At 46.2% G+C, this 14,361-nt stretch overlaps 1 protein-coding gene across 1 annotated transcript in view; it reads right to left on the bottom strand.

Moving 5' to 3' along the window:
* Positions 1-757: 757 nt before the first annotated feature.
* The window catches only part of LOC144145250 (uncharacterized), a 64,359-nt gene continuing 50,755 nt past the window's right edge, over positions 758-14,361 (bottom strand). The window contains exon 2 of the mRNA XM_077676787.1: positions 758-1,379. Within this exon, the coding sequence (XP_077532913.1) occupies positions 1,113-1,379 (267 nt within the window). The 3' untranslated portion in view covers positions 758-1,112. The remainder of the gene's footprint in view (positions 1,380-14,361) is intronic.

Raw genomic sequence — 14,361 nt, 5'->3', positions numbered from 1 at the left:
CGCGGGATTTAGGGGCAAATGCTTTTTCAACTTCCATGAGCCCTGCACCCCAAGTCGAGGACAACGAATGTCTTAGAACAGATGTCCTCAATATCCCCCTTCAAGAACAATTTGTGCCTGGAAATTTTAGTTGTACAGTATCTGCGAGGCCCTAAACCTAATGGCCAATCCACAAAACTACGTAGTCTACTTTGAACCCACTTTCTTCACGTGACAAATTAGTAGGGCGACATCTTTGCCTCTTCGCAGATATATACACTGTAAAACCACACCAGTAAAAACCAGTTCGAGACGGCCAGAAACCTTAAAGTCTCTTTGTGTTACACTTTCTATCTGTTAGAAACGCGATTTCTAGCGAAATGCCAAAAATTGTCTTAAGTTCAGCTCCTCGTCTTCGGTATTAGGAACAGTCATTGCATAATGTCCCAGTCTGTCACATGCTGACTTTCTAATTACAAGTACGAGGGTGATACCGCGACAGCAGCAACATATCGCCCGATCGATCGAAAAAAAGACAATGCCTTTAGTTTGAGATTACTGCACACGTCACAGATATTGAGGGGGGACAAACTGATTCACCAGTTCCAATCACAACGTGCCAATGGCCAAATATACACCTCTGGTGCAGTACACCTCTCTCAGTACACCTCTATCAGCAAAATTAGAAAACAATTTTGTCATTTTTGTCAGTACGAACTTGGGCCGGTTAGTAGGTCGCTCGGTGAGTCAGCCAATCAGTTATTTATTTATTTATTTATTTATAATACCTCAAGGGCCCCAGTCAAGGGGTGTTACATGAGGGGGTAGACAGTTCACAAACAGATGATTTGTTCAATGGCTTCTTTATACGGTAGTTCTGTCTTTATACGGTAGTTATACGGTAGTTCTGTCGGTCTGCCCATTGACTGCTGGTCAGTCTTTCTGTCTGTACGTCAGTTCTTCTTTCATCAGAGTGGAGTTTATGCCATGCAATTGTGTGCACAGCACGGGTGCTCTTTTTCAGTCTACGTTTGCACTGTGTGTGTTTGTCCTGACTTCGTCGCTGTCCCCCCTTTTTTTGAATTTTTTTTATGGAATGCCAATTTCACAGAATGCCACGCTTATGCGGGCTGTTAACTGATATTGGGACGAGCGAAAATGCACACGAGCCCGATGAATCCCACAGCACTGAAGATGAGGCTCATTCCAGGAAGGATGGCTTTCTTCACAACCTCTTCAGCTTGGTTTTCTTCGGGTGGCGGGATCCCGAGCTCATCGATGAAGCGTATAGCCCACTTGTGGCAGTTGTTCCGGATTGCATCGTAGGGGCCGCAGTCACACATCTGTTTCAGCAGCGTTTCAATTCGTGCTTCTGGAACAGTGTGCATCCCCAGGAAGGTCTGCAGGCAAAGAACAAGAAAACACAGTTATACATATTACACAGTTACTTTTCGATCATTTCACAGGTGTACGAATGCTCAGCGCAGTTTGCGTGCATAGGACGTGGTGATACAATACTTCGCTAATGATAGCGTACGGGTGACATTCTACTGCAGCACCCACGCAATTTATGTGTGCTAACTGAAGGGTTTGCTCAATGGAAAGAGAAGAGAATTTCAGCATTCACGAATACCAGGTCAGACACATTGATTTCAGTGGAAAACAATAAAACCTGTTAAACGAAGACGTGAAAACAATTAGCACTGGATTAGCTCGGCTATGGCAGGATGTACGTAGCATGAGCGAAGGTTCGGCTAGTTATTCTTAGCTTTACCGGTTTTCTAGGATTAGTTCGATCATCATGCTTACTGCTGCTTCAATGACACACTCATGGTATACGCTTTATGTGACACATAGGCGGCCCGGCACAGCGTCACCAATCGCCCCAGAGCTAAGCTTGTTCCACAGGCGCACGCCGGTGTTACTGGGACTCATGAGCCATCGGTCGCACACCCGGCCGCATGATCATCACGTGGACCGTGCCACCAACTGCGGAACGTAGGTAGGCGAAGGCGTTGGGCGCGTGTAGTATGTTTCCACAGGCGCACGCCGGTGTTGCTGTGACGCACGAGCCATCGGTTCCACACCCGGCCACCCCTCGCATGATCATCGTGAAAATGTGGACAGATCATGATCATAAAAATGTGGACAGATGCACCACGTGCCGCGCTTGCGCAGCACGGCTCTCTAGGAGCTATACGAACTGGTCAACAACTGCCAGCGTAGCTCACGCTACAAAAGATGGCCCCGTGCAGTGTCAAACATGGTTAAGTAGCGCGGTAAGGACGGGACGAAAGTAGAGCCCACACAGGACTAGCGCTAGTCCTGTGTGGTCTCTACTTTTGTCCCCTCATTACCGCGCTGCTTAACCATGTTTCACCGTTCGAACCAACTAGCCAACATTTACGCATTGACCCGTGCAGTGGACTGGCGCCACTGAACTCGTATTGCACATCCGGTGCTTGACTAATTCGTCTACCTGCTACTGTCTTCTACCTTGCACTCCTGGATATTAATGGCGGCGTAAAAACTCCCTGAACATGTAAGTTATATATAGCCATTGCAGCTGCGGGAAGTGAAGGCTACAATCACCTTCTTTGCAAATATATATATATATATATATATATATATATATATATATATATAAAAATATATATATACATATGTATATATTTATGTTTCCAATCACAATAGAAAATGAGGGGCTCGTTGAAAATAAGAGAAATAAGAATTGGCAGTCAAAAAGACCTCGGAAAGCAAGGGGGGGGGATGTAGTAGCTCAAGATAAAGAATTTGGAAAAGAAAGTGGAGAAAAAATGCCCGCCAGGTGGGATCTGAACCCACGACCTCCAGAATACCGGTCTGGTGCGATAACCACTACGCTACCGGCGAAGCTACGTTACCCACCACTTTCTGGGGTATTTATGTTCAGGTGTTTTTGTTTCCGGCGCTTGGGGGTAGTAGCCAGCGCCACTCGGACTACTCGGGGGTTAAAAAGAAGGTCCCCTTCACCCCGAGTAGTCCGAGTGGCGCTGGCTACCACCCCCAAGCGCAGGAAACAAAAACACCTGAACATAAATACCCCAGAAAGTGGAGGCTAAAGTAGCCCCGCCGGTAGCGTAGTGGTTATCGCCCCAGACCGGTATTCTTGAGGTCGTGGGCTCGGATCCCACCTGGCGGGCATTTTTTCTCCACTTTCTTATTTTCCAAATTCTTTATCTTGAGCTATTACATCCTCCCCCTTGCTTTCCGAGGTCTTCTTGACTGCCAATTCTTATTTCTGTCATGTGTATGTGTATATATGTCTATATGTATATCTATATATTTATATATATATTTATATGTATGTATATATGTATCTATATATATATATATCAGGGTGTCGAACCGAAAAAAATACCGGTTCGGTTACGGTTCGGGTTCGGGTGAAATAATTTCGTTCCGGTTCAGTTCCGGTTCGACAAAATCACGTACCGAACCGGTTCGCGAACCGGTTCGGGAGCTTGAACCGGTTCGCGAACCGGTTCGATTAGTTGAATTATCACTAAAATTAGAAAAAAAAACATTTACTAGTTTAAAACGACCGTCAAATCAAAACACAAACTGACATTCAAAATGGTGCTGCTCCCCAAGGGCAGTGGCGCAATTGCAAAGGAAACTTTAAACAATTAGGAGATATTAGAAAAACACATGAAGTGGCGACGATTTACCACCTTCTTTATCGCTCAGACTTTCTGTTGTCCTAGCAACTATTCATAAAGCCAACACCAAGAGATATGATGGTGGGATATATTTTCTGTCCTTTCCTTTTTTGTTGAAATCGCAATTGTCGCTATGCAATCGCCCATCACGCTAACCTTGAGGCCTTAAATTTAATCCTGCGTACGGGCGTGTTCAAATACCAGCGCTTAATAACAATGGCGCACATTTTTTATATTTGTAACAAAACAGAAAAATTCTACAACAGGCACATAAATACTACCAATGAATTAGATTATTTGGTAACCCTGAATAATTTGTTAGCTGTCACCTTATCGAATGTGTTAGCCACACTTTTGTTAAAAGTAAGCTTTAGTTACGCTCAGTCACTGCATTATTGCTCTGACCACTGCAATTCCTTTTGCGATACCGAAAGTGTGCATTACAATCAGTATGTCATCGTACCGCCTGAACCCCTACCATCGTTCCGTGTGCTACATTGCGGAATCTTATAACAGATAATGCGGTTACAAAATGAAAGGGAAATTTGACACGTGGAGCATGAGATGGGACTTTTTGGGTAGACGCTCTTTAATTCGTCCACAGCAGTACTCCCCTCCGGAACGAGTAGCAGTAGAAGCAATGTAGCGAGTTGGGCAAACGGCTTAGCAAACAGCTTAGCCACTGAGCAGCTCCTCCGGTCACACTTGTCAAGTATTAATAATTTGCAGGTGTCGGACCTTTTCAACAAATTATGAAATGCAAAAAGTTTGCACACATCGGTTGTGAGCTTTCGCTGTTGCGCAGTGGAGCACTCCTGCAGCCTGATTTCTCCAATGAAGTCGCAGCTAGGGAAGGGCAAAGTCGTTTTATATCACCTGCAAGCTGCCGAGAATGACATTTCGTTTGGTCAGCTTGCACTACGCTCGCGCCTCCAGCAGCAACAGACCAATGCTACATTGGTGCTCATTCATTTCCCCTGTTGTTACATAAAGCGTGATAGTGTTCAATTGTCTGGAGGGGAAAGTGCGCGAGCAAGTACGAAGTTGATGGTACGGGAAAGAAAAAAAGGCCTGAATTGCATTGACTGTGCAATATCAACAACAGAGGGTCGAACCGTTTCGGCATGAACCGGTAACCGTTATTTCTTTTTCCGGTTCAGTTCCGGTTCGGGTTCAGCGTGCTCAAAAAATAACGGTTCGGGTTCGGGTTCAGTTCCGGAAAAAATACCGGTTCGGTTCCGGTTTTCGGTTCGGTTCGGTTCCGGTTCGACACCCTGATATATATATATATATATGTATGTATATGTAGTGAAAGAAGTCGACTGACACGTTTCCCGTTTTTGTTGCCAACAGTTTCTGAGTTAGAAACTCCTTCTTCAGGGCTGTATTTTAATTTCTCACATTGCGTCTTTATACAAAAACTTCTGTGAGGGAGGGTTACTTCCCTCATCCCTGCAGGAGAGGTCGCGGGTGAGGGGTGTTTCAAACAGTTTGAGCAAGTGAGACATTCCTATTGGCTAGAAAGGTGGAAGGTGAGGGAAGGGGAAAGAACACGGATGAAAAGGCAGCACGACCTAAAAAAGAAAGCAAGAAGGAAAAAAGGAAACCCCGCTTTAGGGACGAAGTCAAGCAAAACAAACGGGTAAAACGCCGCCCCTGCGCCCCCCCCTTCCCCGCCCGTTCGGCAACCACCACCAGACTAATCAGTGACCTTGAACAGCTGTGAGCGCGCCCCGCGGGCCCGCCGACGCACAGCGGCTCAATTATGACCGCCGCACCACTGACAGACAAACGGCCGAAGAATGCGCCGCAAATGAAACCAAATCCCAGTGTGACTTGTTCCGCGGCTCGCTGGCCGCGTAGCAAAGCTTGGCTGCACCACTCGGTTTCGTCGAAGCGGTGCCAAGACGAGAGCTTCTGTAGGTTTAACCAGTAGTAAAACAAAACCGAAAATGGGACACAAAATTCCGAGTATGACGCGGGGACCATGCGTCGACTGGGCGGGCCGTGCATGCATGCGGCCTTGGGAGTTTGACCGAATCGAAGATCCATGCCTGTGCCGCCATCTTATGTTCGTCTCCCTTCATCCCCCCCCCCCCTTTTTTTTCCGCTGACTACTTTTACACCATTTGCGGAGCGCGCAGGACTCACTCTTGTTTTTGATCTTGTGTTTGCTTGTGTGCCTCTTGTTACGTGTTTTCGTGCTGCCTTTTCGTCCGTGTTCTTTCCCCTTCCCTCACCTTCCACCTTTCTAGCCAATAGGAATGTCTCACTTGCTCAAACTGTTTGAAACACCCCTCACCCGCGACCTCTCCTGCAGGGATGAGGGAAGTAACCCTCCATCACAGAAGTTTTTGTATAAAGACGCAATGTGAGAAATTAAAATACAGCCCTGAAGAAGGAGTTTCTAACTCCGAAACTGTTGGCAACAAAAACGGGAAACGTGTCAGTCGACTTCTTTCACTATTTTTATAGTGGCCCATTGAACCTCATGATCTCTCTATAGATATATATACATATATATATATATATATTTATATATATATATATATATATATATATATATATATATATATATATATATATATATATATATATATATATATATATATACAGAAAGATAGGTCAGCAGTCTACGACGCCAAAGGAGGCATAGGCGTCGTAGACTCCTTTGGCGTCGTAGACTGCTGACCTATCTTTCTGTATTTCCTCAACGAGCCCCTCATTTCCTTACTATATATATATATATATATATATAACAATTTTTATTTACAAGTGACGGGACCCCAAGATTGTTTCAATTATCAATCAGAAGTACTCACACAAATGGCTCCGGGAAAGTTACCGGCCTGTAATCTAATGAAACGTACACATAAAATTATCAATACAGCTTCTACACAATACTGAAGTGCTTTCACCCTTTGAAGCCTCCGTGGTGGCTCAGTGGCGAAGGTTTTGCGCTGCTGAACTTAACAACATGGGTTCGAGTCCTAGCCATGGAAGCCGCTTTTCCGGTGGAGGCCGACAGCGACATGCCCTTATGTTTGAGAATTGGGCGCACGTTTAGGGTCCCCAAGTGGTCAAAAGTATTCGGAAGCACCCAACCACACCATCCTCAAGGTCTAGCTGGCATAATGGATCTAGTTATATCGGAAGACAGCCTGCTAGTCACTGTTTACGTTGCCTCCTACACACGAATAATACGCAGTCGGACGGCATCAGCTCCGCCAACCAGGCGTACGAAAATGCTACCCAAAACATTTCTATGGATGGTGGAACTACAGGCATACTTATAAAGCATGTCTTAGAGGTGAACAACTTTAAGTTTAACAGCAGGTCTTACGTGCAAATCAATAAAATGTCGATGGGGAAAAAGTAGGAACCAACTATGCTAACATTTTCATAGACACATTTGAGTGAATTTTTGAGCCGCTCACAGTGCCACCCTTTTTTATCGAATATTCATTGAGAATATTTTTCTGAGTTTGTTCCGCGGGGAAGGGAAACACAAAAAATTCATCACCACTTTTAGGAACCCTCACCAGAACAATTCATTCTCATTCATAATCCACATCTGCCGTGAACTTTCTCAAAATTGCAGTACAAAACTTGTTCCACAAACTTGTGAACTCAGTGTACAGGAAGCCAACTTAACGACGCCAATACTTCAAGTTCAAAACCAGCCACGCTCAAGACGGTATACCCGGTGTGCCATACAGTTTGTCCTCGCCTTTTAAAAGGATGTGCTCCGATCCTGCTGATTTTGCCCCTAACTGTCAGCAACTAAGTAACGACCTAACGCGATAACAGTACCCACCGTTGTCTTCAATGATGCTATTAAGAAGTCCTAAAAACAGGACCACAGCCACCTGGGTAAACAACTAAAAGCCAAATCTGTCAACGCTGCCCCAAAACTCATTTTTACTTATTGCACTTCTTCTTTCAACGCAAACAGCATGCTCAGGAAACACCACAATATTTTTTTTCAAAGCGACAGAACCGATAATGTTTTCCCTGAGCCTCGCCGCGTCGTCGCCATTATAAATCTTGTAACGTCGTCAGAGGTCAGCATCTCCATGTTCACAGTGAGCGCACCCTGCAAACTGCATAAGACGCAACTGTGCCCATTGATGAGTAGAGCCTCTGTGACCCGTAGCAACGTCTTTATTTTCTTCTTAAATAAGACGAAATTTTGACTGGGCCAGTGCGAACCTTGTCTACATTCTTGAATGCACCATGTGCCCCGTCCGATACGTCGGTCAAACTGCGAATCCGTTTACAAAGAGACGTAACAACAACAAAGCACACATGAAATCACTACCACAAATTCTCTTAAATCTAATACACAGACTGTACTAAGTCCAACGCGAGTGAAAAGCAAAGCCGCCTCAATTCTAGATTTATTTTTCGTTCAGCCAGCTGTACTGTTCATACCACAGAGATTTAAGAGGAAATCTCTGACCACACGCTCGTATATTTTTGTGCAAGCTTCCAGGCAGTAAAGTTAACAACGCTAAATTTCTAAAAGCAAAAGACTACAGCGCAGCGGATAACCCAAATATTGCCCACTATTTACAAGACACAATGCTTACTTGTAATAATGACGATGTTATTGTCCTGTGGGAAAAATGTAAGCCATGCTGCAATGATTTAATTCAGAAGTTTATTTCGGATAAAATGAAGCCGACCCTTGAAAAACCAGAGATTTTGCATTTAAAACGTATACGCAAACGGTATCAGATGTGAAAAGACAGGGACGCACCTTTCTTCCCCAACTAAGCTCAACGTTGAAATCTTAACTACGGCAATATAAGTACGGCCACCCTTGAGCGCTTTGCTACCGAGAAGCCGAAAAAATGGCGGCAATTTCTATAAAACAAGGAGTCAGGAGGCGCACCATGACGGCGCTCGCACCGTTTCATATAAAAATAAATTATTGATACATTTCCTTTTCTGAGAGCGTTTTCTCACGGCCAGTCAGTCCGGCCGTTATGCCTAACGTGAACGATTGCAACAGGTATATCAATATTACATTTCGCGGTGTTACTGCGCTGCTTCTCCGATTATATGCTAAAAAGCACCTGGACCTGATGACATTCCCACCGTGTTTCTTAGAAGATACGCAGAGGTGCTGGCTAGATTCCTAATAAAATACACAGTACGTATCTTGCCTCTGCTGCATACCACTTGCATGGCTTGTTGCCCGAGTGATACGAATTTATAAAAAGGCTCTGTCACTTATTATTATCATTATAAACCTATATCTCATACTTGCACAGTTTGTAAAGTTTTTTAACGCGTAATTGCCAAACACCTTAGTGACGTTTTAGAGAAAATAACATTTTTACTAACATATAGCATTGCTTTTGAAGGGGTTTTCAACTGCATTATTATTGTAGACGGATGCCAGATTGACGCAATACTAACCGATTTTGTGAAAGTGTTTGCCGTTGTTCCACATTCAAAAGTAATACACAAAAAGAAAAACCGCAGCTCATCCCAAATTGTTGACTGGGTGATTTCATACTTATCTGGCCGTGTTTCGTATTTTGCTGCCCAGACCCTAACCTTACACGTTGGAATTGACGGTGCCTTTTCTCGTTTTTTAGCGGTTTTCTCGGCCGTACCACAGGGTTCGGTTTTGGCACCGGTTGTGGTTAATATTTATAATAATTTCCTTGCTCAAATGGGAAATCAGCATGAAAATCTTGGGTTGTTTCAAGACAATTGCATCATCTTTAATCCCACAGTACCTTCCGCCCACCAGCAAGTTATAACCATGCTCCGCATGCAATGACAAAACGGTGAGAAAAGCGGGACATGCTTATCAATTTCGACAAGATGGTTCAAAGTGCGTCACAAATAAAAAATAAATCTCATTTTACGTAAGGTATTGCCGGTTACCAAGTTAAACAAGTGGAAGAAGATAGAACCTGGGACTAACCTTGGCGTCCCGACAGAACTGGCCAACGCATATAAATGACGTATGTTTGTCTGCGAGAGAAAAGTCAGGATTCTTGAAGCATTGATCAGGTGATAACCCTCGTCGCTTAGACTTATTGCATAAAATCTACTGTACGACCCACCCTGGAATACGGGACTTGATGACCTGATGAAATTGTCCGGGACCCCTACACTATCTTTAATACACAAAAATTTGAAAAAAAAAGTCAGGCGTCGGCAGCTCGCTTTCTCTATAAACGCTTTCGACGTCAAGACTCACCTTCAGCTATTCTAGAGCTTGCACACCTTGAGACAGCGGCATATCGACGTGAAACTGCACGCCCAAAGTTTCTACACCGGCTGTAGTTTGAAAAACTGTGAATCCAGTCTCGAGATTACATGACTAACATTCCTGGTAGAGCATCTCGTCACAAATATAGTCGAAGCATAAAGCTGTTTTTGCTCGTACTGACTTATAGAAACCCTCATTTTTTCCGTAGAACTCTCTCTGATTGGAATGTTCTGCCAGAGGGTTTGCCCTTGCTGTCCCTCACTGTGCAATGACGCAATCTTACCGGTTGATCTGAAGTTCACGCATTCATGGATTTATCTTGTATCGTACACAGGCCTTCTGATTGTACACACCCCTCTAGTTTGACCTCTTGAGGTGATCAGTACTGTGCAAATAAATACTATAATATTCTCAGCCGCCCCTTACACTCGTGTGCCGCCGTTTTGCTTCAGTCAAATTTCAAAATACATTTTGACCACGAAGCTCGTGAATCGTACCTTATGTACAAGTTTAACGCTGTCTTGCGCGGCATAAAGGAAAACACAAGCCGATTGTCTTGCTTACCCACTTATGTACAAGAGAACACTGATATTGCGAGCAACGGACTCACTTTTTTCTTAAAGAAAAGTACATTTTTGTGTATGCTTTCGGCACTCTAAGGTGCGATACACATATAACTCACTATTTCAGCCCTTTTTGAAGTTGTCGGACTAAGAAATAGACCTTTCCCAAAAGTTTCGGGATCCCCGAAACGGCAAACGCAAAACGTACCCGGTATAAGTAAGTGCCGCAGCTGCAGCCGCCACCTGGACTGTTCGACCGTGCAAACCTTGCAGTGTGCGACAGCTCCAGTGGATGCAGAATTTTTTGCCCGTGCAGCGTAGGCGTTTAGCATTATCTTATAGCAATCATGACCCACTGAAGTTATAGAGACCACCCCAAAGACCTACAGTTGTCGACCGAAGCAACATAGGTGCCGCTGGCTACCACCCACAAGCACAAGAAACAAAAATACCTAAACATAAATACCCCAGAAAGTGGACGGGAAACTCGCCCCGCCGGTAACGTAGTGGTTATCGCACCAGACCGGTATTCTGGAGGTCGTGGGTTCGGATCCCACTTGGCGGGCATTTTTTCTCCACTTTCTTTCTTTCTTTCCAAATTCTTTATCTGTTTCAACGACCTACCACATCCTCCCCTTTGCTTTCCGAGGTTTTCTTGACTGCCAACCCTTATTTCTGTGTTATTTTAAACCAGCCCCTCATTTCCTATTCTGATTCGCTACATGGATAGCGAGGGCCTCTGTTCTGGCAGTCTTGGTACCATAGGAAGCTTAAGAGGGTTCAACGCTGGTCGACCACTCTCGTCATACCGTAGACACTGGAGTCACGACCCGGGGGTTAAAAAGAAGGTCCCCTTCACCCCGAGTAGTCCGAGTGGCGCTGGCTACCTCCCACAACCACAAGAAACAAAAATACCTAAACAAAAATACCCCAGAAAGTGGAGGGGAAAATCACCCCGCCGGTAGCGTAGTGGTTATCCCACCAGACTGGTATTCTGGAGGTCGTGGGTTCGGATCCCACCTGGCGGACTTTTCTTCTCCAGTTTCTTTCTTTCTTTCCAAATTTTTTATCTATTTCAATGACCTACCACATCCTCCCCTTTGCTTCCCGAGGTTTTCTTGACTGCCAACCCTTATTTCTGTGTGGTATATATATATATATATATATATATATATATATATATATATATATATATATATATATATATATATATATATATATATATATATATATATGTATATATATTTATTTATTTATTTATTTCTATATATATATATATATTTATTTATTTCTATATATTGTAATGGACATTGCTTGAAGCGCTCTCGCCGTCCAATCCCTCTTCACCCACCGGTCAATCCCCGAATGAGCATGTAGCACGGATCAACGGCTGTCATCACCGGTGCGTGATCGCGCGGCTCGAGTCGAATCCTCTGGCTGGTTCACCTTGGACGGTTTTGCCTCTTGATCCCTGTACAGCGGACTCTGTCTTCCTTCCAATGAACCCCTTTGCAATTGGTGGAGGAGCCGGGGTTTGAGGTGAACCGTCGTACAGCCTGGAACTCCGCAGTCGGAAGCTACCAATGCCCGTCACCCCCATCGCCGCTGCCGACCAACCGCCTCCACAGGTGCCATCGGTCATCTTCGCGGGGGCGCTCCGTCAGCGCGACCCGCCGTTTTTCAGCGGTAAAGGTGACTATGACGTTGAAGAGTGGTTGTCTTCTTATGAGCGAGTTAGCGGTTACAACAAATGGGACGACGCTACCAAGCTGCACAACGTCGCATTTTCCCTCGAAAAACCGGCGATCTTGTGGTATAACAACAAAGCAGCGACCATCAAGACGTGGTCTGACTTCAAGAACAACTTAACTCGTGACTTTGAGCGACCCGCCGTATGAAAATTGCATGCTGAACAACGCCTGCGTACACGGTCACAACAACCGTGTGAGAGCTTCACCAGCTACATTGAAGACGTTGTGGATCTTTGTCGGCGCGTCAACTCGTCCATGTCCAATGATGACAAAATCTAGCACATCATTAAAGGAGTGGACGACGACACGTTCCACATGCTTGTGTCCAAGAACCCTCGATCCGTGACTGAAGTTATTGGCCTGTGCCAGTGGTTTGAGGAACTGCGCCGGCAAAAGGCATTGGTTCGCCATTCATTGCCGACGACGGAATCTCTCTCGAGCCTCACGTTCTCTTCGAACCAATTGCAGCTTGAGGCGAAAATCAAAGAATTTATCCGCGCGAGGTAGCACGTCAGCTATCGCTGGTACCGTTTACTGAGCAGGCTTCGTCCAGCCTGCCTTCTGCTCTGCAGGCGATCATCCGCAAACAGGTTGCCGAGGCCCTCCCGCCTGCTAAAGTCGCTACCGCAGCGGTCGCACCCCTGGCCGTTCCGCAGGTGGCAGCTACAGTCACGGCGCCGCTCACAGCTACAGTCGCTGCAGCTCCAGCTGTCATGCCAATGACGTACGCTGACTGTCTCGCGCAGCCAGTGCACGCATCTTTCCGGTTGTTTCGGCCAGCGATACCAGCAGTGGCACCTCCCACTTTGCAGCCCGCTCCCCAGGTTCCACCGACCAGACCACGAGCTGTGCCGTACGCTAATCCCTGGCGCACTCCGGACAACCGGCCTATATGTTTTTCTTGCTGCTGCCCCGGTCACTTTGCCTGTTACTGCCACCGTGTCGCTTCATCTCTTCGTGTGCCCCAGACGTCCGCCTATGCCGCACGACCACCACATCATAACGTGTCCTCAGGACCACCTCCAACCTCGTTTTCCGCCGACCGTCAGACCTTCGAAGGCCGCCGATCGCCGTCACCCCGTCGCCGCTCCCTATCCCCCATGCGCCGCCACTCCGCCCCCACTCCAGAGGGAAACTGACTCGCGCAGTTCCCGAGGCACGAACTGCGTACCTGTCGAAATACCGAAGCTCTCACCTACCTCGGCAAAATGTAATTGACGTGTTAATAGATGGAGTACCTGCGGTGGCGCTTGTTGATACCGGAGCAGCCGTGTCGGTCATCAGTGCTAAACTATGTCGGTCACTGAAGAAAGTCACGACGCCACTTCTGGGACTTTCTCTCGAAACTGCAAGCTCAGAACATGTTGCACCTTTGGCTGCGTGTACTTCTCGGGTCGCCATTCAAAATATTCTCTACACGATTGAGTTCGCCGTCTTGCCCATGTGCTCACACGGCGTTATTCTTGGGTGGGACTTTTTATCGAACCTGAACGCTGTAATTGACTGCGCCCGCGCCGAAGTTGAATTCTGTTCGCAAAATGACGCTCCGACCCCGAACGATTCCTCTACTAAGGGAGAAAAGCTGGCCGTAGACGAAGACGTGGATATCCCGCCGCAAAGCTCAGTTCTCGTCGCCCTTTCCGGCAGTACTCTGGCGGATGGACCTGTTTTATTTATGCCATCAAACGTTTTCGTTGCTCGCAAGGGTTTGCCGCTTCCGTTTGCTGTGGTGACACTCCTATCTGGCCGCACAGCGATGTTTGTTTGTAACCAGACGAGCCGGCCTTTCAGCTTGATTCGTGGGGAAACTGTCGGCAATATTGAACCTGTCGAATCGGTCTTCAGCCTCGACGTTTCCGACAACGCACTTTCACGGCGGCTACATTCGCTGAACGCGATTGGTCCCACCGATACGCCCACCTCTGGCGACATCTTCCAGAAGTCCATCGGTTCTGATTTAGAGCCCCCGCAACGCAAAGACCTTCTGGCTCTTCTTAGGAAGTTTCAGTCTTTCTTTGACTGCAAGCAAGCTCCTTTGAGCAGAACATCCACGGTCGCCCATCACATTGAAACAGGTACCCACATGCCGCTGCGACAGCGATCCTATAGGGTGTCGGCATCGGAACCTGGCG

Source organism: Haemaphysalis longicornis, unplaced genomic scaffold (genome assembly GCF_048455015.1).
Source record: "Haemaphysalis longicornis isolate Haplotype H1 unplaced genomic scaffold, Haemaphysalis longicornis Haplotype H1 scaffold_7, whole genome shotgun sequence".
Classification (NCBI taxonomy): Eukaryota; Metazoa; Arthropoda; class Arachnida; order Ixodida; family Ixodidae; genus Haemaphysalis; species Haemaphysalis longicornis.
The sequence above is the reverse complement of the archived record's forward strand: the minus strand, read 5'-3'. Positions and strand labels throughout refer to the sequence as shown.